Raw genomic sequence first — 24944 nt, 5'->3', positions numbered from 1 at the left:
AGCTCTCTCTCTCCCTCACACACACACACACACACACACACACACACACACACACACACACACACACACACACACACACACACACACACACACACACAGGCTAAAAACACAATACAGCATACCAATCAAACAAATAAACTACCAGCCAAGAAGACAAGAAAAGGGGCTTTACTTTGGCCCCCTATTTCCAGCGATGAACAAAGAAACACAAACTGCTCAAAGCGCTGCTCCCGCTCAGTCAATGACAGAAAAAATAAATAAATAATTGAGTGCAAGAGAAAACTGTTTGAAGAGTCAGAGGCTTCTAGCTCACCACATTGCATCAGAAGGCCAGTAGACATAGAGTACTTTCCTGCAGAGCTGGGTAATGAATGCAGGTTGGAAGTTATTCATAAGAATCTGACCATGTAAGCACTTGTGTAGAGACACGATGTTTAATTTGTAGTTTGAGGAAAAGAAGTTTTCAAGTCTGGCTGCAAATACGGCACAATAATGTCACACTTGAGTGGGCAAACAGGTCAAACCACCTCAATTGTGCTCCTTCGGGAACAGCCAAAATGCAGCTTGGGACTCCGGCACGCTGAGGGTTAACAGATTGAATGAGCTTTGGAGCGTTAATAGGTTGTCCAAAAATGTACCGCTTATCTTATATAGCCTACTTCCATAATTTAGATGCTGTTTGCATGTCTGTGTGTGAACATTTTTGTTTGTTTGTGCATGTGTACTGTATGTGTATTGGCAGGGTCTAAGCATGCTCCTGCCTGTGTATATGTGTGGCCGTGTCTGTCGGTATGTGTGCAAACTGTATGTGTGCAGACATGCTCCTGAGCTCATAGGTAGTGACAGCTTTGACAGCTATACCTGCGAATGGCCAGATCCCGGCGATAACCCTTGCTGTCGCCACAAAGCCGACAGAAAGGCTCCAATTTCCCCCCCAGACACTGGGCCAGTCTGTGGAGGCAAACTCCAGCCATTCTCCACAATACACTCTCCTCATTCCAGCCCACTAACACATGAATGGGGATCCAATTGATTCTTTTGCACCCAAGTCCATTTTCCCACCCAGCCTGACACAGAGAGAGGATTTTGTGCTCGTCTGCCCTTCCTTGTGTACTTCATATCGGGGAGAAGACTTATAGAAAGGGAAGGTAAAAAGGGGGGATCTTTATCAGAAAGCGAATTAACGCTCAAAGTGCTCCATTTGGAAGGTATATCAGGCCAATCCATTAAAAGGGCCTTCAGAAAAGAGCCGGTGCGGAGGACACCTTGACAATGAACAGAAGACCTTGCTGAAACAGCACTCTTCACACACAGGAGGAAGGAGAGGGAGACACACACAGAGAGAGAGAGAGAGAGAGAGAGAGAGAGAGAGAGAGAGAGAGAGAGAGAGACACACATGGGGCTGCATAATCACCTGCTAAATAAGGGCTATACTTGTTTCCTGAAGAAGACAGAAATAACAATAATAAATAACTGATGACTAATTGACTTAATCGCTTCGAAGTGCAAAACCTTTGAGAAACCGCTTTTATTTAGATTTGTCCCATTATTGTCTATGAATCTTAAACCTGTTGTCAAAAAAAAAAAAAAAAATTCGATTTCCACTATACATTCTCTCTGTCAAAAACACCGGCCTGTGTGCATTTTCTCTCTCTTGCCCTCTCATGCACACACACATGCACACACACATCCACACACAGACACACCTGCTCCAGCAGTGAGTTCCATTAATCTTCTCCCAGGCCCTGTCCTCTGCGGGCTGACCCAGGTGGAAGGAGGGGATGGCTGGGGTCAGAGGCTAGAAGAGTGGCCCTGTCTGGATGGGGGCCTGGTGAACATTAGCCCCTGGCCAGTAGGGTGGGGGCTGTGGAGGGACCACCCCATACTGACTGCAAAAAGTCAGCAATTAGAAAAAGAAAAGTGATATCTAAAGAGAATCTAAAGGTGGAAGTCAGTATAGACAAATTGACAAATGGCTTTTAATTATCTGCAGCATATGATAAGTAAAAAAACTATTAAGACCACATTCCCTTAAATGAGCTTGCTTTCCATAAGCTACAATGCTTTAATTTCTTTCATACTCCAAGCATTAACATGGGTGTCAACAGCATGCAGTCTGCAATGCAGAAGAACAGGAATAGCAAAATGGTTTCTTTTCAATCAATCAAACAATTTTTCAGTGAAACCAGGAGCAAAGAATGTAAAATATGATGTGAAGCCCAACTTACAGCTTCCATCTCTACAAGGCCATGACGGTTCGGAAGGGTCTGTGTGACATAAATTTGGTCATCAGCCCATGTCTGCAAGGACTGTCTGTGTGCAGCCAAAAAGTTATGACTGTGGGGACTGCCCGCGCTGACCGTGAACATGTGAGAACACATCAATCTATGCAGACACTAAATGTAGGTTAAACAGAATAGTGTACATGTCCATTTTTGGACTTTATCCATCTCTTAAGACTAAGTCTTCTCAGCAATGGTCTCATTTGGTACAGAGGTCACAATCATGTTTTTATTTTATTTATTTTTTTCTCATATGACTCACTGATGCACATTTTCAATGTGGATATACTATTGAAATGGAAGGCTGCTATTTATTTGTGCTGCTCCGTGCTTCATTTGGTAACAACACTGATCATTAGGAAAAGTTTTCAGTGTTTTAAAGGAGAATAATGAAATGTTTGTGACAGCTAGCGTATCTGGAGATAGATGGTTTACAGTAAACAAAGGACCAGAAATGGTTCATTTATATATGTATTGATTAAAGTCATTTGTTTATAGGAATAACGCATTAAGATTCAATAAAAAGAAAAAGGTCTGAATATACAGACACAGTCAGTCATGATATTCATCATAAACTGAAAACACAGAATGGCAACATTCCACTTATGATGACAGGGAAGATGTGGTTTTGGCTCTTACGGATCCAGGCTGTGCCACCGTGCAGATCACCCCAGAGCTGACCTCATCCTGCCTGCTGACGGGAGAACAGAGGCCTAGCCCCAGGGGTGAGTCTGCCTTTTTGTGCCTCCTCTCCCCATCTAATCTCCAGGGGTAGAGAAGCCTGAACAAGCAGCCCCTCTGTCTGGAGCACCTACTAAGAACAGAGGCGCAACTCTTTGCCTGGCATTATCAAACTGTTCAATGAACAGGGAGCACTCACAAAAGTAAGTACAGAAAGTGAGTGAGTAAAGACAGACCCAGGCAGAGGGAGAAGAGACAGAGGAAAGAGGTCTCATTTGTAGGAGCGTACATACACAAGCCCACACATACATGGGACTTGGCAGTATGGTTTGGAGAGGACGACTGGTCATCAACAAGTATTTTATTAAACAGAAAAGCCTCTTCTCTCTACACAACCACTCCTCACTCCTTCCCTTTCATTCTGTCATCCAACAATCTCATATCCACCGCAAGGTGTTGATGATCCTAATGACAGTGAGGAGGAGGATGACGATGATTGCATGTGGTTTGTGTTCATTGTGTCATTCTTTGAGCGCAACAGTGTAACACCGAGAAGACAGATTCTATTTTTAATCCAGGGTCAAATCCAGAAGTAAAAAGTAAGACAATAATAAAAACAGAGCACATAAAAACGTAAAAACACACACTTATCTATTCCTAACTACTACACCCCCTCCTACCTATACCCACTCAAACACACACTCAAACACACACTCAAACACACACACACACACACACTCAAACACACACACACACACACACACACACACACACACACACACACACACACACACACACACACACACACACAGACTTGAAAGTGTCTGATATGCAAGGGGTGTTGATCCTGTTAAAATGGCAAGTTTCCTTGGTGTAAGCCGTTGGTCTCCCCTGACGTTGGTCTCCCTCTTCTCTCCAGCCCCTCATCTCTAATGCATGAGCCAGCCAGAGAGACCGCAGAGGCTACAGAACGAGCGAAAGGGGAGAGCGAGGGAGCGAGAGCGGACGGAGGGAGAGGTTCACCCTGGCACTGCGGCGCAACACTTTCATATTCTAATAAACCCAACATGAATACACGCATATACTGAAAGAGAGGAAATTGCATTTCTAAAACTCTCTCTGTATCAAAGGGCATTCCGCTGAACATCTCTCACACACACACACACACACACACACACACACACACACACACACACACACACACACACACACACACACACACACACACACAAACATGCAGTCCGGCGTTTTCCTAACTGGGAAAAAAATGGACTGACACAAACATACTCATACACAGACACACACACACACACACACACACGCACAGAGAAGGCTCAGAGGGATTACAGTCTGCTGACGACAGCAGATGAATACACACACAGGCATAAAAACAGAAAACTTCTTAAGAGAAGTTCTGTTTGAGGAAGTTCTAACTAGATGTTAGATGTGTGGAAACAGTGGAAAGCAGTTTCTTTGATCGTATGCATGATTAGAGAAATCATCATAATACATCAATGAGAGCATGTGGAAAACAAGTGATAGGTAATAGAAGGAGAAAGAAAGTTAGACTTAAAGCAGATCAGAGGGCACAGATCTGTTTCAGAGAGGCAAATATTGTGCAAAACACGTACACCCAACCCCAACTCAAATGGGTGCCTCATTTCTGGCCTCATCTCCTTTAGAGCAAGGCATTTAACTTCAGGCTGCTGAAACCCATCCCACCTTTCACAAGAGTTAATATCCAATTCTCCCTCCTCCTCTCTGCTGGTGTGTGATGGGGTCTCAGTGACAGCCTGTAATGCAGGCCTGTATGCATTGATTATATGACACCCTCTATTCAGGTGTGCTATTAAAGTTCCCCTCCTCTCTTCCTTTCTGCTCTGCCAGTGGAATAATGTCCAATAATAAGAAGAGCAGGTGACTGGAGCCGAGGCAAGGGCCAGACTGGCCCAGACAGAAACACTAGTTCCCTGGGCAGGACTAGATGATGATACGCCCCTGTTATCCACCCAAGCACCGTGAGCCATGGAGGAACAGGGTGGGTAAATGCATAATTGCATTTAAATTACATGAAGGATGCTTTGACTACCCCCTTGACTGACTGCCACTTCCCCCCTACATATCTGCACCCATGTAAAATCAACCCATCCCACCGTCTGTAGCTCCACTCCCACTACACTCAGTAAGGACGCCCTCATGTCCGTCCAACACATGAGCGAACAGCAATACAGGATGCAGAGAATATGCCTTTAATTAGTGTTCAGCAATGAGTGTGTCTCCGTGCACTATGAGGTGGAACAAGAACTTGATGTTTCAAACCACATGTTTTGGGGAAAGTCAAGTGAAAATGCTGGTGGAAAAGTATTTTTTCAAAAGGTGGCTGACGAACAACAGACACATCTAAATAAATTTAATACATCAATTAAATGATGTAATAATACAAACAAAACAGAGGGAAATTTTACAACAATACAGATCAACGAAAATCATACCTGTACTAGACAGAGATTAATCTCTGTGTTTTTGCAAAGCAGTACATAAGGATGAAATAGGGAAGCTAAACCTTCTCCAGTCCCCAGTGTAACTCAGCAAGTGCATTCAACCCTTAACTAGACAACATTACAACACCCAAAAACAAGTGTTACTGCTAACACAAACACAGCTGCCTCAAGTAACAGAGTTAGAGGCATTTTGCAGCAGCCAAAACCCAAAATGGAAACTTTTATTGGGCAAGTGAGATTTGCAAAACCTAACAGCCAGTCCCCTTAAGAGAAGCCAGGGTTTCATCATAGGTAGCAGCTCAGGCAACCAATGCAGACCTGCATTACCTGGTTTTGTGAGGTTAACATACGATTGAATAATTCCAGTTTCACGTTTGAACTTTAGGTTTGAGTTTAACGTTTGAGAAGATTTGAGTTGTGAAGAGGTGTATCCTTACTTTCACCACAGGCATTTTAACTTTTACCCTGTCTTTGTGTATTTTGAAATCTTATGGTTTTAACATTTGAAGGATTACACAAATAACTTATATGTGTCATAAAACACTGAAGAATCAGGCAGGACAGAACAAATCACGTTTTCGATAGGATTTATTTATTTTAGAAAAATTATTTCATAGTATTTCTACAATTAAAAAACGGCTCTTAATAGTATCGTATTATGGGGTTACGCTATGGCTCCCATCATAATTATGGACAAACAGATTTGTGTGTCTTTGCACCGGTCTTCGGAAAAAAGTCTTGATGTTTTTCTGAAAGCAGACACAAACATTAAAATTTAGAGAAGTTCAACACCTGGATTCAAGGCATAACACAGGTTTTCAGATTCAGTATATATAGTATATTCAGATATGTAGAACATTCCTACATTGAATTAAATAATATATTTCCGAACCTGACTGGAAATTTATAGTGTATCCTGTATGTTGGGTTGTAGGTTGATATACAAACACATTATAGTAACTAAAATCAGGTCATATTATACCAGCTGTACCAAACCTCAGACAGACAACATCTTTAAGCCTTGTGCTCTCACCCACACAGTATTCCTGCTGTATAGCACAGCGGTCTACCTTCACCATCTCTGCCTTCTCTTTCTGTCTTTCTGGGAAGCTCCAGGCCCAGAATAGAGCTCAGAGCTCTATGGTTTACATAAACCACAATACCTTCTCAGCTTGGAGGAGTGGGGGGGGGGGGACACAAGCATCTGTTTTTGTTTGCATTTTATTCCAAAACATAAAATTGAATCAATCTTTTAATACTCTGGATTGTATAAACATGGGAGAGAACTGCTTGAATAAATATTAAGAATGAAAATGGATTTCTCGCCGACGACTATTATCTATGTGGTTCATTTATGAATACCACGGCTGGTGCCAAAATAGGCAAGACATAAAAATACAGAGATAATGTGTTTAGCCTTTTTCATTTCCTTCTTTTTAAGTGAAAGAATAAATATTAGGATTTACATCACATTTACATTTTTATCAAAATCAAGTTGGGTGCCACTAAACCAGAATGCACCATTTTCGTCTGTGGTTGCCAGGACAACTGTGAAAATAACAAGAGCAACATGACACTGACATCTTAAACAGGAAAATCATTAAAAGCTACATGAGGGGCAAGATGATGCTGTCTATGCCATAGTCAGTCTGTGACTGATAAACACCACACTGGATCCATAAATAGACTGATAGCACTTTCACTGCTCCCACTACAATGCACTCAGTCAGGGCAGTTAGTGGGTGTTTTTGTAAAAATGATAGATAAAATCCTCTCAATCTCAGAGAGTCATAATAGTGGTGTGCAATATTAGACACAGTGTGAGATGCAAACATACACACAAAAACCTGAACAAATCCCAGGGCCATCTATCGCTGGCCACACAACACCCACTGACACTTTACTACTTCTCATACACACATATATTCATAAGGTATTATGCAGAATAACAGTTTTATGTATTTTAAATGGCATTCATTTACGAACACTGTGGCTAGCCATCACATGGAAGGGCTATTTTATCTGCTCTTAATGTAGATCAGTCTTCTTGGGTGAGATGCAGAGGGAGGTCCAGGACATTAGGGAAGTTGGATCTGTCTTCAGCCACTGATTAAACACTGGGCCGGAGTGAAGGAATAGAAAGGGATAGCAGCAATCGGGAGTGATGCACAAATGCATAATGTAACCATCACATGAATGCAATGCCTCCATTAATATCCTCTGAGTGTGAGGATTCCAGATAACAAGAAGACTTTTCCGTCCATATTTCTTACTGCAGATTTTTACGAGCAGCGCTCTGGTTATTACCGTACACTGCACAGAGCGAAACAAACTTCACACAACCGCCCTGAGATCCACAGCAGATCCAGCCAGGGAGATGACTTTCTATAGTCTGTGCACGCTCCAGTGTGTGTGTGTGTGTGTGTGTGTGTGTGTGTGTGTGTGTGTCTGTGTATGTATGTGTGTGACAGGTTTATAGGAGTCATTTATCCTGCTCAGCGGGCTAGTGTAGTGCGGAATGGTGGCCTGAGTGCCAGGCGTAGCTTATTGTTGTGTAGCCTTTATGGGCTACATTAAGTACAGCTGAGTGAGAGGGAAACATACAGTACAATACCCTGAACTCACACATGTCATACACAAAGAGATTAACTACCTCCCTGGGCCAGTGCAGGCCTACATCCACTCAGCACAAGACCCTGGCATAGTCCCTTCAACTTCAGACATGGGTGAAGGTACAGTATGTGAGTGTGCGAGTATGTATGTAGGCCCTGAGAATAATTGCAAAAGTTTAAGAAAAAGTTCAGTTAGCATCTGAAGAAAGAACCAAAGGATGATGCTGTGAGACGCTAAGAACCTCATGTATCATTCTTTCTTTATACTTGGTACTTTATGTTCAAGAATACGGAGGCTGATTTGACTCTAAAGTGGACCAGGCAGTATTTCAGTTAGGAGCACCACAATCCAGATGGTGAGAGATCAGAGTAGGTCATTAAAAAACGCCGCTCCATCCACTCCTCTGATCAATCTGAGCAATAACAACAGCATGGATAACACATCACCACTGGGCGCCTTAGTATTGGCTTCATTATTAAAAAAAAAAAAAAATTAGCTCAGATACAAATATGTGCAAACTCACAAACAAAAAATACACGTGTGAACTTGTTCTCAGACAAATTGGTCTAACAGTCAGGCTATTTGAAAAGCAGTTTTATTCTCTCACTTGCCCACTTATAACCCCCCCCCCACCCACCCACGTGTGTCTGCTTTTTTGAAAGCTTCATAAGCGTCCCCTCTTCAACTGTATCCCACAGTGTAAAAATAGAGGCCATTATATTGCCTAATGCCTACCTGCCAGCCCTCTTTGCTCCCTCCTGTACACAAAGGCTTTTACATGATGAGGTGGCTGACATGTTCCACACACATCATCCATTACCATATGTACACTGGATGAGACTCAGCCTGCGCAGCTTATACTAATGCATGTTTGGTATGCCCCGTGGGGGTGGGAGACATACACGCACATGTACGCATACGCACTCACACGCACACACACACATAGGACGCTTGAACAAAGAGATGCGCAAACTCTCTCCCATACAAATATAATGGCAGCACTGTGATATGCCACTTGTATTAACAGCAGGATGCTTTTAAAGTAAATAAAAACATTATAGCTGGCTCTCTGGGTGAGGCTAGGTCCTGCTTCTCATAGACTCACTTTGTGTGTGTGTGTGTGTGTGTGTGTGTGTGTGTGTGTGTGTGTGTGTGTGTGTGTGTGTGTGTGTGTGTGTGTGTGTGTGTGTGTGTGTGTGTGTTTGTAACTGGGAGAGGAGGGCAATCCTCCGCGCTGGGGCGGCAGTTCTTCTCTAATTGCCCCTCTAGGTGCATGTGTGCTGGAGAGCTGAACTGAGGGTAAACACAGATCTAGAGATGATTAATAGCCAGAGGTCAGGGCAGAGCACAAACAGGCAGAGAGGCTGAGACCTCACTCCAACCTACCACGACCATCCAAAGCTACACACCAACACACACACTGCTCGCCAGGAAAGTTCCTTTCTTTTGACCATAGATCTCTACATGTGTTCAAGCCCACACCCAAAAATCCAGAAAGATCTACCGTTGGATTCCTCTCAGCAGAGTGGCAGAGAGGTCGGATATAAATGAAGAAGTACACAGAGCAGGTCAGTCAGGGGTGAGGGTGAAAGGTAAAGTTGAAGGGTGAAGGGGAAGGGTGAGGGTCACAGTGTCAGCCCACAGCAGAAGTCCTTAACAAGCCATGATCAATACACGACCAGGAAACTGAGCTCCCGTGTCTTCTGCATCCCTGTGCAGCTGTAGGTGGTCTCCCAAAGATTTTAAAAAGCAGCAAAGAGAGACGCACATCCTGCTTCTATTACCTGCCCACTTTGTCTTCTCTGTCCCCTGACAAACACATACACACGCACTCCTTTCTTCCCTAGGGTTCATCCCATACACAGTTCTATCTCTTTCACCAATCTGCACACAGCACACATGGACCACAGCACATCCCCAGCTGAATGGAGTCAGGCCGGGCGACTCTTCATTTTTCATGCAAACGGTAATTTAGTGAGACTGCCTATTGATTGAGCGCCGCTTGTCTCCCAAACAATGCCACTTCAATCAGCGGCCGGTGGGGGGAGGGGGGCTGGGGGGAGGGAGGAGATGGAGGGGAGGACGGGTGAGAGGAGGGAGGGCTGCCGATAGCTGCAGTGACTGATTTAAGAGATGGATAAAAAGCAGATACGTCCCCCGCCCCTGTACTGATTAATGACAGTGGCCAGAGCAGCCCTGGACTATGCATCATGATTTAACCACCAGCCCCTCATCTAAAGATTAGCGTGCACGCACAGCCACACACACTGTAAAAGCATCCACATACACAGTGTGTGCTGTACCACACAGAGAGAAAAGACACAGGAGGTGAGAAAGGAGGAAAGGGAAGTGAAGCAGTGAGAAAGACAAGCAAAAAAGATAAGGCAGGTACAAGGAGATACTGTAGGACTGTGTTAAGTAAGTTTTACTTAATATACAGCAGCAGAAGTGTGCTTTCCAAAAACTAAACTCAGCAACAGTCTGGATGTACAGGACACATGAGGTGCCAGATAGGTCCACTACAGTCAAATAACATCACACACTCTGGGAGTGAGTATCTGTTTACAAACCAGTGTAATGTTCTTGCCAGTCATGCGGCCAGTTGTGTGCACAGTCAGCTGGACATGGCAGAGAGTTCAGGGACGGGAGTGCAGGTGTGTGTTGCTTTGGTAAGAGATGTGTTACAAAGACAGGGGTGTCTACTCCACTGGCCTCTCACAACTAGTTCAAATCTTCCTATAAATGCAGTGAAACCAGCTGTAGAATAGGGCTGCAACTGACGATAATTCTGAATATCGATTAATCTGCCAATTTTTTTCTCAAGTAGCTGCTTAAACAACTGATCTATAAAATGTCATAAAATAGTGAAGAATGCCCATTCCAGTTTCCCCGGTCCAAGAGGACATCTTCAAATGCCTTGTTTTGTCCATAGAGTTTAGAACCCAAAGATATTCAGTTTACAATGATATAAAACAGAGGAAAAAAAAGTCACTGACTATGATTAAGGTCTACAGAAGAGATCAGTACCAGTGTGGGATGCTCATACACACAATGGTCACACATTGTGGCATCTACCACTAAACTTTGGCATTGCATTTATAAAAGCATAATCTAATACAACTGCCTGAGATTTACAGAGCTTTAGAACCAGCAACTCACAAATATAAGACATAAGACTATAATCTAACTAATTATCCATCCTTCTTTTGTAGAACACATTTCACCTCATGGCAATAAATAAGAAATATGTAAAACAAACATCTAAAAAACGAAAAAGGAGAACAGTATAACATAATAAAATGGAGGAAAAGAAGATAGAAACTCTGATTATTTTTTAACAGATGTTAACAGGTAAGGTTTTACGTAAAATACAGAATAAGTGTCTATTTTGTTGGGGGATAGAAAGTGTGCTTTGGAAAGAGCACTTTCTCGCTCCTGCAAAACTTGGTCTTTATTCCTACACTCACCTCATACAAAAAGCCGCAAGCAAAGTCTTACTATAATTTTCCTTCACAATACCGCCAAAAGCCTATGTACTAAGAAAAGGGAAATCACTTCGAAAAAAATTCTGTGATGACCTTTAACCCTGCTTTTATTCTAAAATTAGGATATTCAGTCTTTCACATTAAGGCGTTAAAAAGGTTGCAAAAATGCTTCTGTCGTGCACCACATGTATTACACAGTCCAGCTTCAGTTCAATCAATCCCAGTGTTCCTTGTCCAGCCCTTCACTGCTTCTAGTCTAATCCAGCCCTGACAAACCAAACAAAGCAGAGTATAATGTCAGAGTGTGCTCAAGTGCGGTGCAGAAACCTAGAGCCAATGTAAAGTTGTGTGTACGGCTGTAGTCAACCAAAGTAAATCTTAATTTAACTGAAATCGTACCTGCTCTTCAATCAATTGATTGGTCTCAATGGGGGAAAAACAATCTGCACGCTATCTCTAGATTAACTAAATCAGCCACAGTGCACCGAGTGCACTCTACCTGGTAGTCTTGTTAGCCTTAGAATTATAAATAAACTTAAAAAGCTAGTATTTGCAGCATATGATTTTAACCTAATTATTTTATACTGAACTGATAACAACAGACTCAAAACCAACCAGCCTGCACCCGTCCATATTCAAATTATTTCCCAGAAAAAAACTACATTTTATCAACTGGTGATCCCAGCACAAGAACTATTGTGGAGAATACACTCAAAGCCTCAAGCGTTAAACACAAAAGCTTACAGAGCATCCCAACACAGACAAGCTAGCCTACCTCTTTTAGACGACATGCCACAGTGGCTGTTGAGCTGTGATATGCAAACTGCTGTTTGCAAAGTTTTCACTCGGTTTAGTTTTTGGTCATCTGTTTTAACAAAAGGCAGCCACACTGACGACTTCTTTGACACTGGACATGGTGTGGAGCCGACTCCAGTCTCGATTAGGTTGGGCTAGTTCAAAGTTATGAGCCCCCCCCCGACCACCCTGTTTTCACAAGTAGTCTGTGCCTCCCACCACCACAGTGTATAATGAATTAATCATGGAAGACTATTGAAGTAGCGCGTTTCTTCTTATGAAAGTAACACTGGTGATTGTCTGACTAATGAGAATTTGGTTGGATAAGAGCATATTGACCAACCAATCGACCAGTCGACTGGGCTACAACAGCCTTAGTTGTGTGAAGGGAAAAAACTGACTGGAGGATTGGAGCCCCCCCCCCCGCGGCTGCTAAAAAATTCATCAGACTCCCTGAGAGCATGTCTGCTAATAGTTACACATGGAGCAGGAGAAAGAAGTGAGAAGGAGGAAGAAAGCAGAGGGGTGGGAGCGAGGCAAGAGGAGGAGAAATTGGGGGGATGAGCGATGCTCCCTGTGTGCATGTCAGCTAATAGTCAAACATGTAGCACTAGGAGGGAGGGGAAAAAAAGAAAGAGAGGGAAGTGAGGAGAGGGCTTGTTTAAATAGTCTGTGACTCGAATCACAGGGGATGGACCGAAAGCAAAGTGAGGAAGAAAGAGAGACGGAGGGAGAAAAAGAAGGAGATAGAGAAAGAAAGATAAAGATTGAAAAGGAGTAATAACTCCTTTTCCTCCTCTCCTGCCATCACTCACCTCTCCGAGCTGCATTTCAGATTGATTAAAAGCCCCTCTTGTAATTTTCAGATCTTGTAGAAACCATTTCTGTGTTTGACTGTGCGTTTGTATGTGTGCAAGGGGTGGAGGGGGTCATCTGTGTGAGCAGGGTAGAAGAGAAACCCAATGTCAATCACGTCAAACAGTAGCAGTGGAACAGTAGTCACTTCAATAGCTTGCAGTGGCTACCAAATCAATCAGAGCTCCCACTCAAGCCAAGAAATATTGTTGTTGTTGTTTTGTCTTTACAAACAGCAGAACAGGTAGTCAAGCTCTATCTCTGTAGCCTACTGACAGAAAAAAAAAAAAAAAAACATACATGTGCATAAATACAGGCACAGTCATTTCTCCAGTCATTAAAATGAGAAACGGCCAATGGTGGAGGAGCTGTTGAAATACCATTAGGAAATGGAGACAAATGTAGTGGATCCCAGCCTGCTATGGCAACCTCACTACAGTAAATCAGACAGTGACTAATATTACTGAGACCAGGCTGCATGCATATGTACACAAAAAATACACACATAGACGAAACACGTGCACACACTCATCCGCACACAAACTGCGCAAACAATCTGCGAGGCACCTTCCAAAAAAGCTCCTTTGGTGGATTAATGAGTAATTATCCTAATTAAATGTTTCCTGATAATCCGTTATGATATATGAATGATTATTATGTTCAGGGATGATTAAATGATAGTATAACAGAGCAGTCTGATATCATTTCAAAGAATTAATGAGGGTTTGTACAGAGGAACCATGTGGAAATAAGACTCAAATTAAAGATTGAATTAAATTTGATTTAATCAATTTGAGACTAATCGTGAGCTGCAGTAATGGAAAACTTCAATTTAACTGCCATTTAATCACAGGTGGATTTGTATGTTCTGCTCAGTTATTTGGTTTTTTTTGGGGGGGTTTTTTTTTAAAAGTCCAAAAAGTGAAAACATAGAAACAAGTGCATCCTTTCCAAACGCATTTGGTGCCAAACAGACTTTCTACAGGGCTTTCAACCAAATCAATATATCAAATGCAGAGCAATTTAGCAGACAGTGAGCGACAATGCAGAAAAACAAATTATGCAAACCAGAAAATGACGTTCCACTAAAAACACTCAGACTATTCTACTGTTGTCTGTGTTAGATATAGGCCAACATGTACTTTATGGGTGTGTTTTTCCTCAATGAGAAAATGAGAGCTCGCATGATTCTTTTGATCCTCTGAAGACATATCTGCTCTTATGACCAGCTAATCGTGTTACTTAGCCTAATGTAAACCAATAAACAGGGCTAACCTTGTAAGCAGGGTCGATGCTTATTTAAAAGCTCATTGATTAACAGTTGTGATTATTGATCATGCCATGTGGCCCAGACGGAACTGACAGATCTGATAGGTCAGGGTCCAGATTCACACAGACAGACAAGACAGACAGATGGACAGCATGAGAGAGGAGAAGAGCTGGCAGTCAGAGTATCTGAAAGACAGCTACAAACACACACACGTGCACACACTCTGATGCAGTTCCGCTTCTCAATCATGTACTAACTTGAAGAGATTATTTGGAGTATCAATTTATTATCTGTACAGTACTTGAACCTCTTCAATATTTTGCCCTAACCCCTATCTCCCGCTCCGCCGCGTGATTCACTTCTCCATACAGTTCGCGGTGCAGAGTAGAGTAGTTGCATGTGGAGGAGATAGTAAGCAGTAATATTCAATTATTGTATGCACAGCGTCCCCGTCCCGCCCTAAATTGATTTCTTTCAGAACGGGAGGCATCGCTCAGCACTGACACACAGCCATGTTTCCCCCATCTACCACATCCCACGCAAATTACTCCTCCATCTGCTCTCCCTCACCACACCGTGCATTTACCCCTCTCCTCCCTTCTCTCTTCTCCTCTCTTCTCCTCTCCTTTTCTCCCCTCTCCTGTCTCATCAGCTCCTCGTCTTCTCCTCTCCTCTGCCCGTCAGAGCACACAGCGATCAGTGGTTGGCACAGGCCCCGGCTTCCATACAGTATGTTTAATCTGTCTTTAATCTCTTTGCATTGTAATGGGAAATGGTTTTGTGTTTTACTATTTGATTGAGGCTGCGAGCCTGCCCCTCACCACCGCGGGACTCTGTGTTTAGGAGTGGGAGGTGTTTTCAATTTTGCCCTTGCTCAAATAGTCTTTTATCAAAGAATTCATATCAGTAATTTGATTCTACATATTAACCGGGCTGTTTGTAAGTGGCCTAATAGGAAAATAGATAAGGCTGGAGAAAGATAGATAGAGGCAGAGAGAAAAATGAAAACTGGCTTCTACTCCTGAATTTTAAAAAATTACACTGAATTATATGGCTGCTGAAAATGTCAACATTTTTCATTCTAATATTCTACAGAAGACTAAAGAAAAGGTTGATAAATACCTTGAATGTGCTCATCTGTATAAAGAGAGTGCATGTTTTCACCTGGAGCTGGTACAGGGTAGTTGTGAAAGCTTTCTCCCGTCAGTTTATATCATCATCATAAAGACCTTTACAATTGTACCTTTAATAAAGCCACACAGAGAAGGAGTAGGTCTAATCAATACTTCATATAGTGGGGATTATTGTTTGTTCAGTCTCAACACAGATTCAAAACATCCAGGTTCGATAGTCATGCAAAGCTAGAATTGATTTGTTCATAAAAGCAGTGAAATTTTTGATGTTGGTTTCATGTTTATGATTTTTTTTCCTGCATCACATTTTTTATTCATACGCACATTGTCATTTTTACAAAGAACAGGCCTGCAGTTAACACTGAATGGCATTTACAGTCTCTGAGGGTTAAAATCAACAAAGAAATCCAAAAATACATATAAATGCATGCACAAACACACACACACACACACACACACACACACACACACACACACACACACACACACACACACACACACACACACACACACACACACACACACACACACACACACACACACACACCTTCCCCACTCTCCTATTCTAATTAAAGGGACCTCTCTGCCCTGGGTGTGTGTGTGATATTGACACTTAGCTCCGTACAATAAACTTTATTGGCAAGCCCTGCTTGATTACAGCACTAAACTAGAATAACAAGGAATATGGGAGGAGGGGACGTGGATTATATACTAAACAGACATTAGTGGGCTCTATTCAAATATCTGGTGCATTTTAATAGGAAGCCCTGGAAGGCCTCTTTCTCTGAAGGAGCTGTGTATGAACCAGCAGTGAGATGACACTGAAATACACTGTGCACAAATAGGAAATGACATGGGTGAAATAAATGGAATAAGAGGAGAAAAGAGACATATATCGAAGGATAGAGGGAGGGAAAGAGGGATAGATTTGCTGTCATTAATGATCTATGGAAAATCCTCTGTCTATTTTCAGATATACTGTTAATGGCTGCTCGCTGCCATTAAAATCGTTGCTGTCCTGAACTCAGCTATTCACATTTTGGCTGCTGCTTCACCTAATATTCATCTACTGGAGGTCAATGGCAGCGGTGGCATGCTTAATTTGTATAAACAAATTAAAGGTGGAGAATAAGAGTTTTAAACGAGTAGAGAGTTGAGATTCAACATAAACATGTATAAATTTATTACACCTCAAAAACATTCAAGGTCCCAGTCATTTTTGTTGACCTTCTGCAAAATGTTGAACAAAATAATAAGTTTGTCTTTGAGTGTTCACAAAAAAAAGCTACATCCATCCCAACACATCCGAACAGTCTCTGCAAACAGAGATGTGTGTTGCGTGACTGTATAAAGCAATAAAACTAAGAAAAAAACATGAATAGACATGTAGAGAGAAATAAAGAGCTTGTCTCTCCTCAGCACTCCAACAGCCCTGGTGAAAGAGGAAGCCTTTAAGAGAGAACAGACTCGGCAATTATTTCCTCAACAATGGTGTCTCAAACAATACCTGGAGACAAAGACGTGGCAAAGGCCTCTTCATCCTGGACATTAAATTACAAAACCAAGTACTACAGCAACTGTTCAACCAGCAGGTTAAGCAGAGGGTGGGGTTTGTTGTTCATTCACAAATGCAAACCTTACCTTTATCCCCCAACTTTGGATACTTTGCGCTAAGACATTACAAGGAAAGGATTTCATCAAAGACCCAGTAAGCCTTGTGTCATTAGCAACACTGTACTGACTTCAGTGACTGGGGCACTGTATATCAAGTCTACATAAATGACCCGAAATCTCATGCAGAGGTCACCAGTGATTAGATGCATCCTACGATTATCAAAAAGTTTAACAGAATGAAAAAAGCCTGGGATAACAGAGTTGTGACTCAAGAACAAATGGACTGCAGGTTTCCGTCCCACAGCTTCAACATTCACTGATCAGCTTTCTCCGCTCAGTCAGTTGAACTACAATGACCCCTACTGGCCTAAAATGGTACTGGGTTAGTGGGATCATCAGACAAAGAGCTTGTACTTCACTGTGAACTTGTGAACTCATTAAAAAAAAAAAAAAAAACAACAAAGTCAGGGAAAGAATGACAGAAATGATCATTCTCTTTTCCTTCTCGTAATATAAACTCTATATTCTCCTCCAAACTTCACATCAGAACTCTGTTGTTTTGTTGTTGTTTTGCATTTCTTTCTTCATCTTCTTTCATTCACTTCCATCTTGACACATCAAATCTTCTCCTCCCACACCCCCAACATCCTCCCTTTTTTCCCCTCTCTCTCGAGAGGCCTTGGCACCCTTGGCAGGGCCTCTCCCGCTGGGTGTGTTGGCAGAGCTCTGTCTCTGATTCACCCACAGCGTGCCCTCTGGCTTAACAGGCTGGCACAAGGACACGGAGCAGAGTTGAGAGACGAGGGCAGGGCAGGAAACATGGAGCTACAGACTGACAGAGCCATATATTATTGAAAGAAAAGTCATCACAGAATAGATGAGCAGAATAACTTTAGTTATTTGAGGTGCAGACGACACTTTTAGGCCTGTGGTTTTTGTGAGCAAGGCAGAAAATGCGAGATTGGAGCGGCAGGGACTACTCTGTTGGTTTGCACGTGTGTCTAGAGGAGGACATTAGAGTGAGACACACATGCGGCCTCACCTTGAAGAACCACTGACCCCACACACCTTTATTGCATCTCCAATTAGAGGAGAGGGAGGGAAGAAGGGAGAGCTACAGAGAGGGAGAGACAGAAAGAGAGAAAAAGAGGAGGAGAGATGTATTTCATAAATGTAGTTCCGTTAAGAGCACTGACCCAAATGGCATTCAGTAATTCTTCCCTGTGCCAGAGGAGGTGGGATAATCAGAAACTTCATCAAGTTCACTCCTTCCTTCTCTCCTTCCCTGCATCTGCAACACCTCCTACTGTCCTACCCTCGGCTGGAACCTCTTAAACAAAAATCGTGTGTAATAACTGCACAACGTGTACGGTGCATCCGGAACACGCATCAAAGAACATCCCTCTATCCCCCCTTCATCGCTTCATTTTAATTAAACAAGTTTCCTCCACTCAGAGTCTCGCCATCTCTCATCTCTTTGATCTGTGCCCATCCAAATCACAGTAAAAGAAACAGTCCATCTCCACTTTGGGAAAGTTGTACGTGTTTGATTCTGTAAGACTTCCAAGCAGCAGTGGTACAGCATTGATTTAATGTACACGGAAAGGCATCAGAGCCTTGCAAAAAAATTTACAGAAAAAAAAAAAAGTCCCTTTGTCAAACACTACACTTCAACTACAACCCATATGGGTGTACTAATAAAAGCAGAATACATTCCTTTTTGATACTGTTCAATAAATTCAAATCTGTCTTCACGACAGTGTTGGCAATACATATCAAATCTGTCACTGCTGTGTTGAGATGGATATGGGAGGGCAGAAATCTGAAAGAAAATAATACAATTAAAGTGTGTCTCGAGCGCCAAGACCCCATTGATCTATTCGCTCTCTTTTTCAATACACTGTGGACCTAACATGGACTTATTCTTTCTTAAGCACAACTGGGACCGCTCCCTCCCCACAGGGTGCAACAGTGACACAATGCTCCAAAAGAACATTCTGTTTATATGTTCAATACCAGAAACATCAATAGAATTATCCAATCATTAATTTCCAATTCAATACAAATTTAATGCAGAGCCACGGAGTAGCCAGCTCATATCCAATATGGACATCTATCCCCAATCACTCAACTCTGTGCTTCGAACTGCGTGCACACACACACACACACACACACACACACACACACACACACACACACACACACACACACACACACACACACACACACACACACACACACACACACACACACACTTATCAATGGTTCTGTCTCTAAAACAGCTATTCCTCACAGACTAACTCAATACTGTGGAGAGTGGGGAAAAGAAGGAAAAGAGCAAATAAGGACGATGGGAGTGGAGGGAGAGGAGAGCACAACCATCAAGGTCAGAGTCTTGACCCTGGATGGTTTAGTCATACAGGAACATGGAACCTGTGGTGGAGGAATGCATGCAATATAAAACGTAGTCCATTACATTAAAAGTCTTACATTCAGAAGTTTACTTTAGTAAAAGTACACAAATAATATCAGTAAAATGTACTTTAAGTATCAAAAGCAAAAACAATCTCATTATGCAGCAGAATGGACCCTGTGACTGTTATAACATTGCATGTAATATCATAGGATGATTATTACTGATACACATCAAAGTCTATTTACACGTCTTAGAGAGTAATACGCAGTAAAAAGTTGTGTAAAGCCTTTTGTGGCGACAGAGGGAGCAGCATGAAATCTGATGAACTGCCTTAACTGATGTCGCTTTTTTGTATGTAAAATCTTCATCTGCAAAGTAACTAGTAACTGTAGCTGTAAGATAAAAGTAGTGAACTAAAAAGTACAATATTTCCCTCTGTTTTATATAAAGTATAAAGTAGCATAGGATAGAAATACTCACCTGAAGTACAAGTACCTTAAAATTGCAGTTAAGTACAATAAGTGAGTAGATGAGTACTTAGTTACAGTATAGTGCACCACCACAGGGGACAAGTTTATGGAAGCTGGGCATGGAAGAACAGTGGGTGGAGAAAGAAATGGAAACACACAAAAACATCTCATACATCATGTTTCACTGTGACTTCTGTATAGAGCTCTTATGCGCTCCGATCAACAAGCTCATTCGTGGTCAATTTTGAGATCAGTGGCAGGTACAACAGTTCTATGCTCGATGATACAATCTATAGCTCTCTGTTGCATATGATTAGGAAATGCGTGGAAATCCTCTCAGTATCGAACATCATACAGGCTGAGCCTGCACCTGATATATTACCCCAACATGATACTTATCAGATAGAGCTGTAAGGTACATGTGTGTTTTTAACGTGTTAGAGGTGGCAGGATGACACGAGAGCCAGGGGTTCACGGGTCAAGTAGAGTCAAACCAGGAAGGCAATTGGCTGATCAGGTCTGAGTGTAATGACTAATCAATGGTTGAATGCATTAGCCTAATCTAATGGGCCAGGTGGGAGAAGACAGCGCTAGACGCATGGAACACATGATTGAGCACAACATGCAACAGCAATGCAATCAATAACACACAGAGTGGTCTAACCCCAAGGGGGGTCCCCACTACTGGAATGACTTGCTCCACATGCATTTAGGAGGCACTTTGCATGTTTGTGTGTGCGTGTGTGTGTGTGTGTGTGTGTGTGTGTGTGTGTGTGTGTGTGTGTGTGTGTGTGTGTGTGTGTGTGTAAATATGTATGGATGGTTGGTTAGGGGAGGACAGAGAAGGAACCAAGCTATTTTAGTCTGATTGATTGGATTATGAAACGAAATGAGGGAAATCAAAGCCTTTTGTTTTCTGGCCAGCACCCTCACACACCTCAGCAAGTAGCTACGGTGTGTTCCTACCCACCTGATAGAGAGAGACACGCACAATAAGACAGGGTTAAAGAGAACGTGATGTAAGTGATGGGGTGTTTTTCTTTATCATGCAAAAAAGGTGAATGTTGAGAACAAATAACAGAAATAACCATCTGTCCGTTTATACAATCGGGGGAAAGAGAAGTGAGACATTCTTCATACAGTGTTTAGGGTCGTCCCAGGAGAAAAGGCATCCTCCTCTGTGTGTGATTTGACCTTCCGCCATCACTCAGTGATGAGCATTATGTGAAACTGTATGTGGGTTAAAAGCATTTCTGAGCTCTCAGGTACTAGTGCTAGTACTAGTACATTACTGAGGTCAATCATATCCGTGACCCCTATCAGATGAATGTGTTTTAATACAAAGTATGTAATGCAGAATGATGCTATAATGAAAGAAACACAAAACTAACACTTAAATTGGTTAAATGAAGGACATAGCGAGCAGAATTAGAGAAACAGATTTTTTTGTTGTTTTGTTTATGAATATTTAAAGGTGGAAAAACATTGATCAGCTCACAAAGGAGATCAACCAAGAGATCCACTATGAGAGAGAGAGAGAGAGAGAGAGAGAGAGAGAGAGATGACAAGTTAGGGACAAGAGCCAGTCAGAGCAGAGGACAGGCCTGGGTCAATACTTGCAGCACATACTGCTGACACTGCATCGCTCAACATACACACACACACACACGTGAGCGCCACACACAAACACACACACACACACACACACACACACACACACACACACACACACACACACACACACACACACACACACACACACACACACACACACACACACACATTTTCACATGGACATGTCCACAAAAGATAGAGACATTTCAGACCAATCAGTCAGCTGATGTCAATATTTCAAGAGGAAGACAGGGAAAACAAGAAAATGCAAGTGTGTGTGTTTGTGCATAAGAGAAACCCTGACATCCCCCACAATGGAGGAACTTTTACAGACTAAACTAAAATTTCACCCACTGACATTTCTTGTGGGACAGCCATTTTCATCCAGAAGAAGAACAGAGATTTCAGTGAAAAGCAAAAAGCTGTTAAAAGTTCTCGGCTTTTAAAGGTTCAGGTCAAATCACAACAAAAAATGTTGTCACTAACCTCTCGAAGTTTCTGGCAGTGTAGATAGTTTTATTTCCCCATGTTGCTTTGTATGGTTGAAATGTAAAAAAACAGAATGTGTTTGGTTAATTTTCCAGGGTAACAGGGGCTTCCTGAAAAGACAAGCTGCTGAAAATTTTTTTAAATGTAAGTTTTCAGTGCTGTTAGCAACACAATCCTTTAACCTGTACGGTATTCAGGCGGAGGCAATGCCTTAGAGGGATTTCTCAAAGCCTGTGCAATTTGGAAATCAGATGAACCAAGTGTTTACAGCAATGGGGTTAAATTGTTTTTATTTTTTTTCCATCTCATTTATTAGTCAATAAATCAAAATTAACTAATTGACAGAAAATGAATCAACCACTAATTCTGATAACGAATTAAGTATTTAGGTATTTTTAGCATAAGCATAAACGACAAAAAAACAAAAAAACAACACTGCTTCCAGCTTCTCAGATGTAAATATTAGATGGTTTTCTTGCTCTTGTATGATAGCAAACTGAATATCCTTGAGTTTTTGACTGTTGGTTGGACAAAACCAGATATTGAAGACTTCACCCTAGTCACTGGAAACTACTCATTTACACTTAAACAAAATGATTAATTCATTAACTAAGAAAATAATCAGCATTTTAATCAATAATCAAAAAAATCATTAGTTGCCGCCCTAATCCCATTCTCTCACTGTGTGTGTTCTATGTATGTTCACTAACATGGAAAATCTGGTGATGAGTCTGTGATGCTGTGGCCATACAATTTTATCTCATCCTTACTTTTTGTTTAGTGTCTATAATTGTGAGTGTGTGTGTGTGTGTGTGTGTGTGTGCGTGCGTACGTGTGTTTGTCTTTGTGTGTGCACGCGCGCATGGCAAGAGAGGTCTGTGATAGGGGCCTCTCCATCTTTGAAATGAATTAGCGTGCGGTGCCTTATTGAGTGAGGTGCAGTGTTTAAGTGAAACTGATGAGAGATGTGTGAGCAGTGAGGACTGGGCTATAAGTATGTGGCTGGGGTCACAGGTTAATCCCTATTGATTTACTCCACCGTCTGCATATAGCCACACAGAAAGACAAGAAAGGAGAGGCCTGCTGTACCAGCTATCACAGAGCACAAATGCAGGATAAAAATCATCGCTCACACACAACTGCACTTTCACATACACACACACGCACGCACACTCTGTTACCTGATGCTAAGTAGGGTAAGGACAAGAAAACTAAGTATCATTTAATCTCTAAATAGGTAAACACTTTCTACTTAGAAAGATTGCAGACCATGTCCTCCTAATAATCATGGCCTCCTAAGGATCAATGAAAGATATGAGATGAGTGATTTACACGGGAGCACTATCAAGAGCAAAAATATATGTATAAAGAGGTGCATGTTTTTTCTGCAAACCCGTTTAACAAGGGAAACACACACAAATGAACTGCGGCCACGTCTGTGAATGTGGTAACAGATTTGAACGCTACCTTCAAACTGTGAAATCACGGCAGCCCCGGACAGACCAACAGACTGGGCCAGTGTCTGTTTGATGAGAAACCCAAATAACACCCAGACTAGGCTGTATGTATAAACAAGCTCTTCACTATTTCATCCCAGAGGAGGAAAGGTGAAATATTACATTAATATGAACAACTATTAATAATAACCCCCCCCCCTTTCTCTCCCCACCTCTTACCCCATCACTCCTTCTCTCTCCATCTCTATCTCACTCCCTCTCTCTCTCTCTCTCTCTCTCTCTCCCTCTGCCTCTAATCCTATCATGCGGGCAATAAGTGTATGCACCATGAGCACATTTAATTTCTGCGGTTGGTTTTCAGCGAGCCCAGAGGTGAGCCTTAATAAGGATCAATGGCACTTTATCTGGGACAGCACCCACTTCACAGCATGCAAATTACACAGCAACCCTTAAAAAAAGAAATGGATTTAATTAAAAAATGTAGAACCACAGGCTCTGGAAATTCAATTAAAGGATTTATGCAAAGGTTGGCTAGCTTTTTGTGTTGCAGTTCCTGCTTATATAATGAGCTTTTCATATTAAAAATCAATAGGTAATCTGGGCTAGGGGATCGGCTGCTTATGTACATTTTTGAAATCAATTTGAAAAATAGTCCATCAGCTCCATGTCACAACAAAGAGGGGAGGGAGTGGTGTGTGTGTGTGTGTGTGTGTGTGTGTGTGTGTGTGTGTGTGTGTGTGTGTGTGTGTGTGTGTGTGTGTGTGTGTGTGAGTTTGTGTGTGACAAGTTGGGGGGGGGGTGTCAGCGGCAGGAAAGCAGTAGAAGTGGACTGTTGAGGAAGGGGTGTTAGGCTACATCTTTCTCCTCTCTGTGGTTCACAGGAGTAAAAACTCTGGAGTTCTGAAGGTAAAAGAGTCAGAGGGTGAAGGAGGCGTGTGGTGGAGTGGGGGTAAGTGAGTAAGGATGTCTCTCTGGCCAAGTCTGTTTCTGGCTCTTTGGCCTGTTCTGATCCCTTCTATTAGAGAGAGGCTCCCTTGACAATGAGGTTCTAGCTGGCTCTGACCTGTGGCTCTGGGGTAATTTAGCCCAGCCCGAACTCAGACTCAGCCCAGACTCAGACAGCCATGGCTGGGGAGATGTCCTAATGGCCTCCCCTGAGGTGTGTGGAGCTGGAGAAGCAGGGAGGATGTAGTTTAAGGCCTTTAAGTAATGTTTCCTCACAAACAAAAATCAGCCTATCACAGAAAGATATCTTATTAAAGAGGTAAG

The 24944-nt window shown here is 42.3% G+C and overlaps 1 protein-coding gene across 2 annotated transcripts in view; it reads right to left on the bottom strand.

Annotated features, from left to right (window-relative positions):
- Positions 1 to 24944, bottom strand: part of wwox (WW domain containing oxidoreductase) — a 131053-nt gene that overhangs the window by 54629 nt on the left and 51480 nt on the right. Inside the window, exon 9 of one of the 2 annotated variants that reach the window (XM_040133032.1) lies at positions 6096 to 6213. The exons of the other annotated variant lie outside the window; for it this stretch is intronic. Within the exon in view, the coding sequence (XP_039988966.1) occupies positions 6121 to 6213 (93 nt within the window). The 3' untranslated portion in view covers positions 6096 to 6120. Of the gene's footprint in view, positions 1 to 6095; positions 6214 to 24944 lie in introns of those variants that run through there. 2 annotated transcript variants of the gene reach the window in all.

Source organism: Xiphias gladius, chromosome 8 (genome assembly GCF_016859285.1).
Source record: "Xiphias gladius isolate SHS-SW01 ecotype Sanya breed wild chromosome 8, ASM1685928v1, whole genome shotgun sequence".
Lineage (NCBI taxonomy): Eukaryota > Metazoa > Chordata > Actinopteri > Istiophoriformes > Xiphiidae > Xiphias > Xiphias gladius.
Note: the sequence above shows the minus strand (reverse complement) of the source record. Positions and strands in the feature narration are given on the sequence as shown.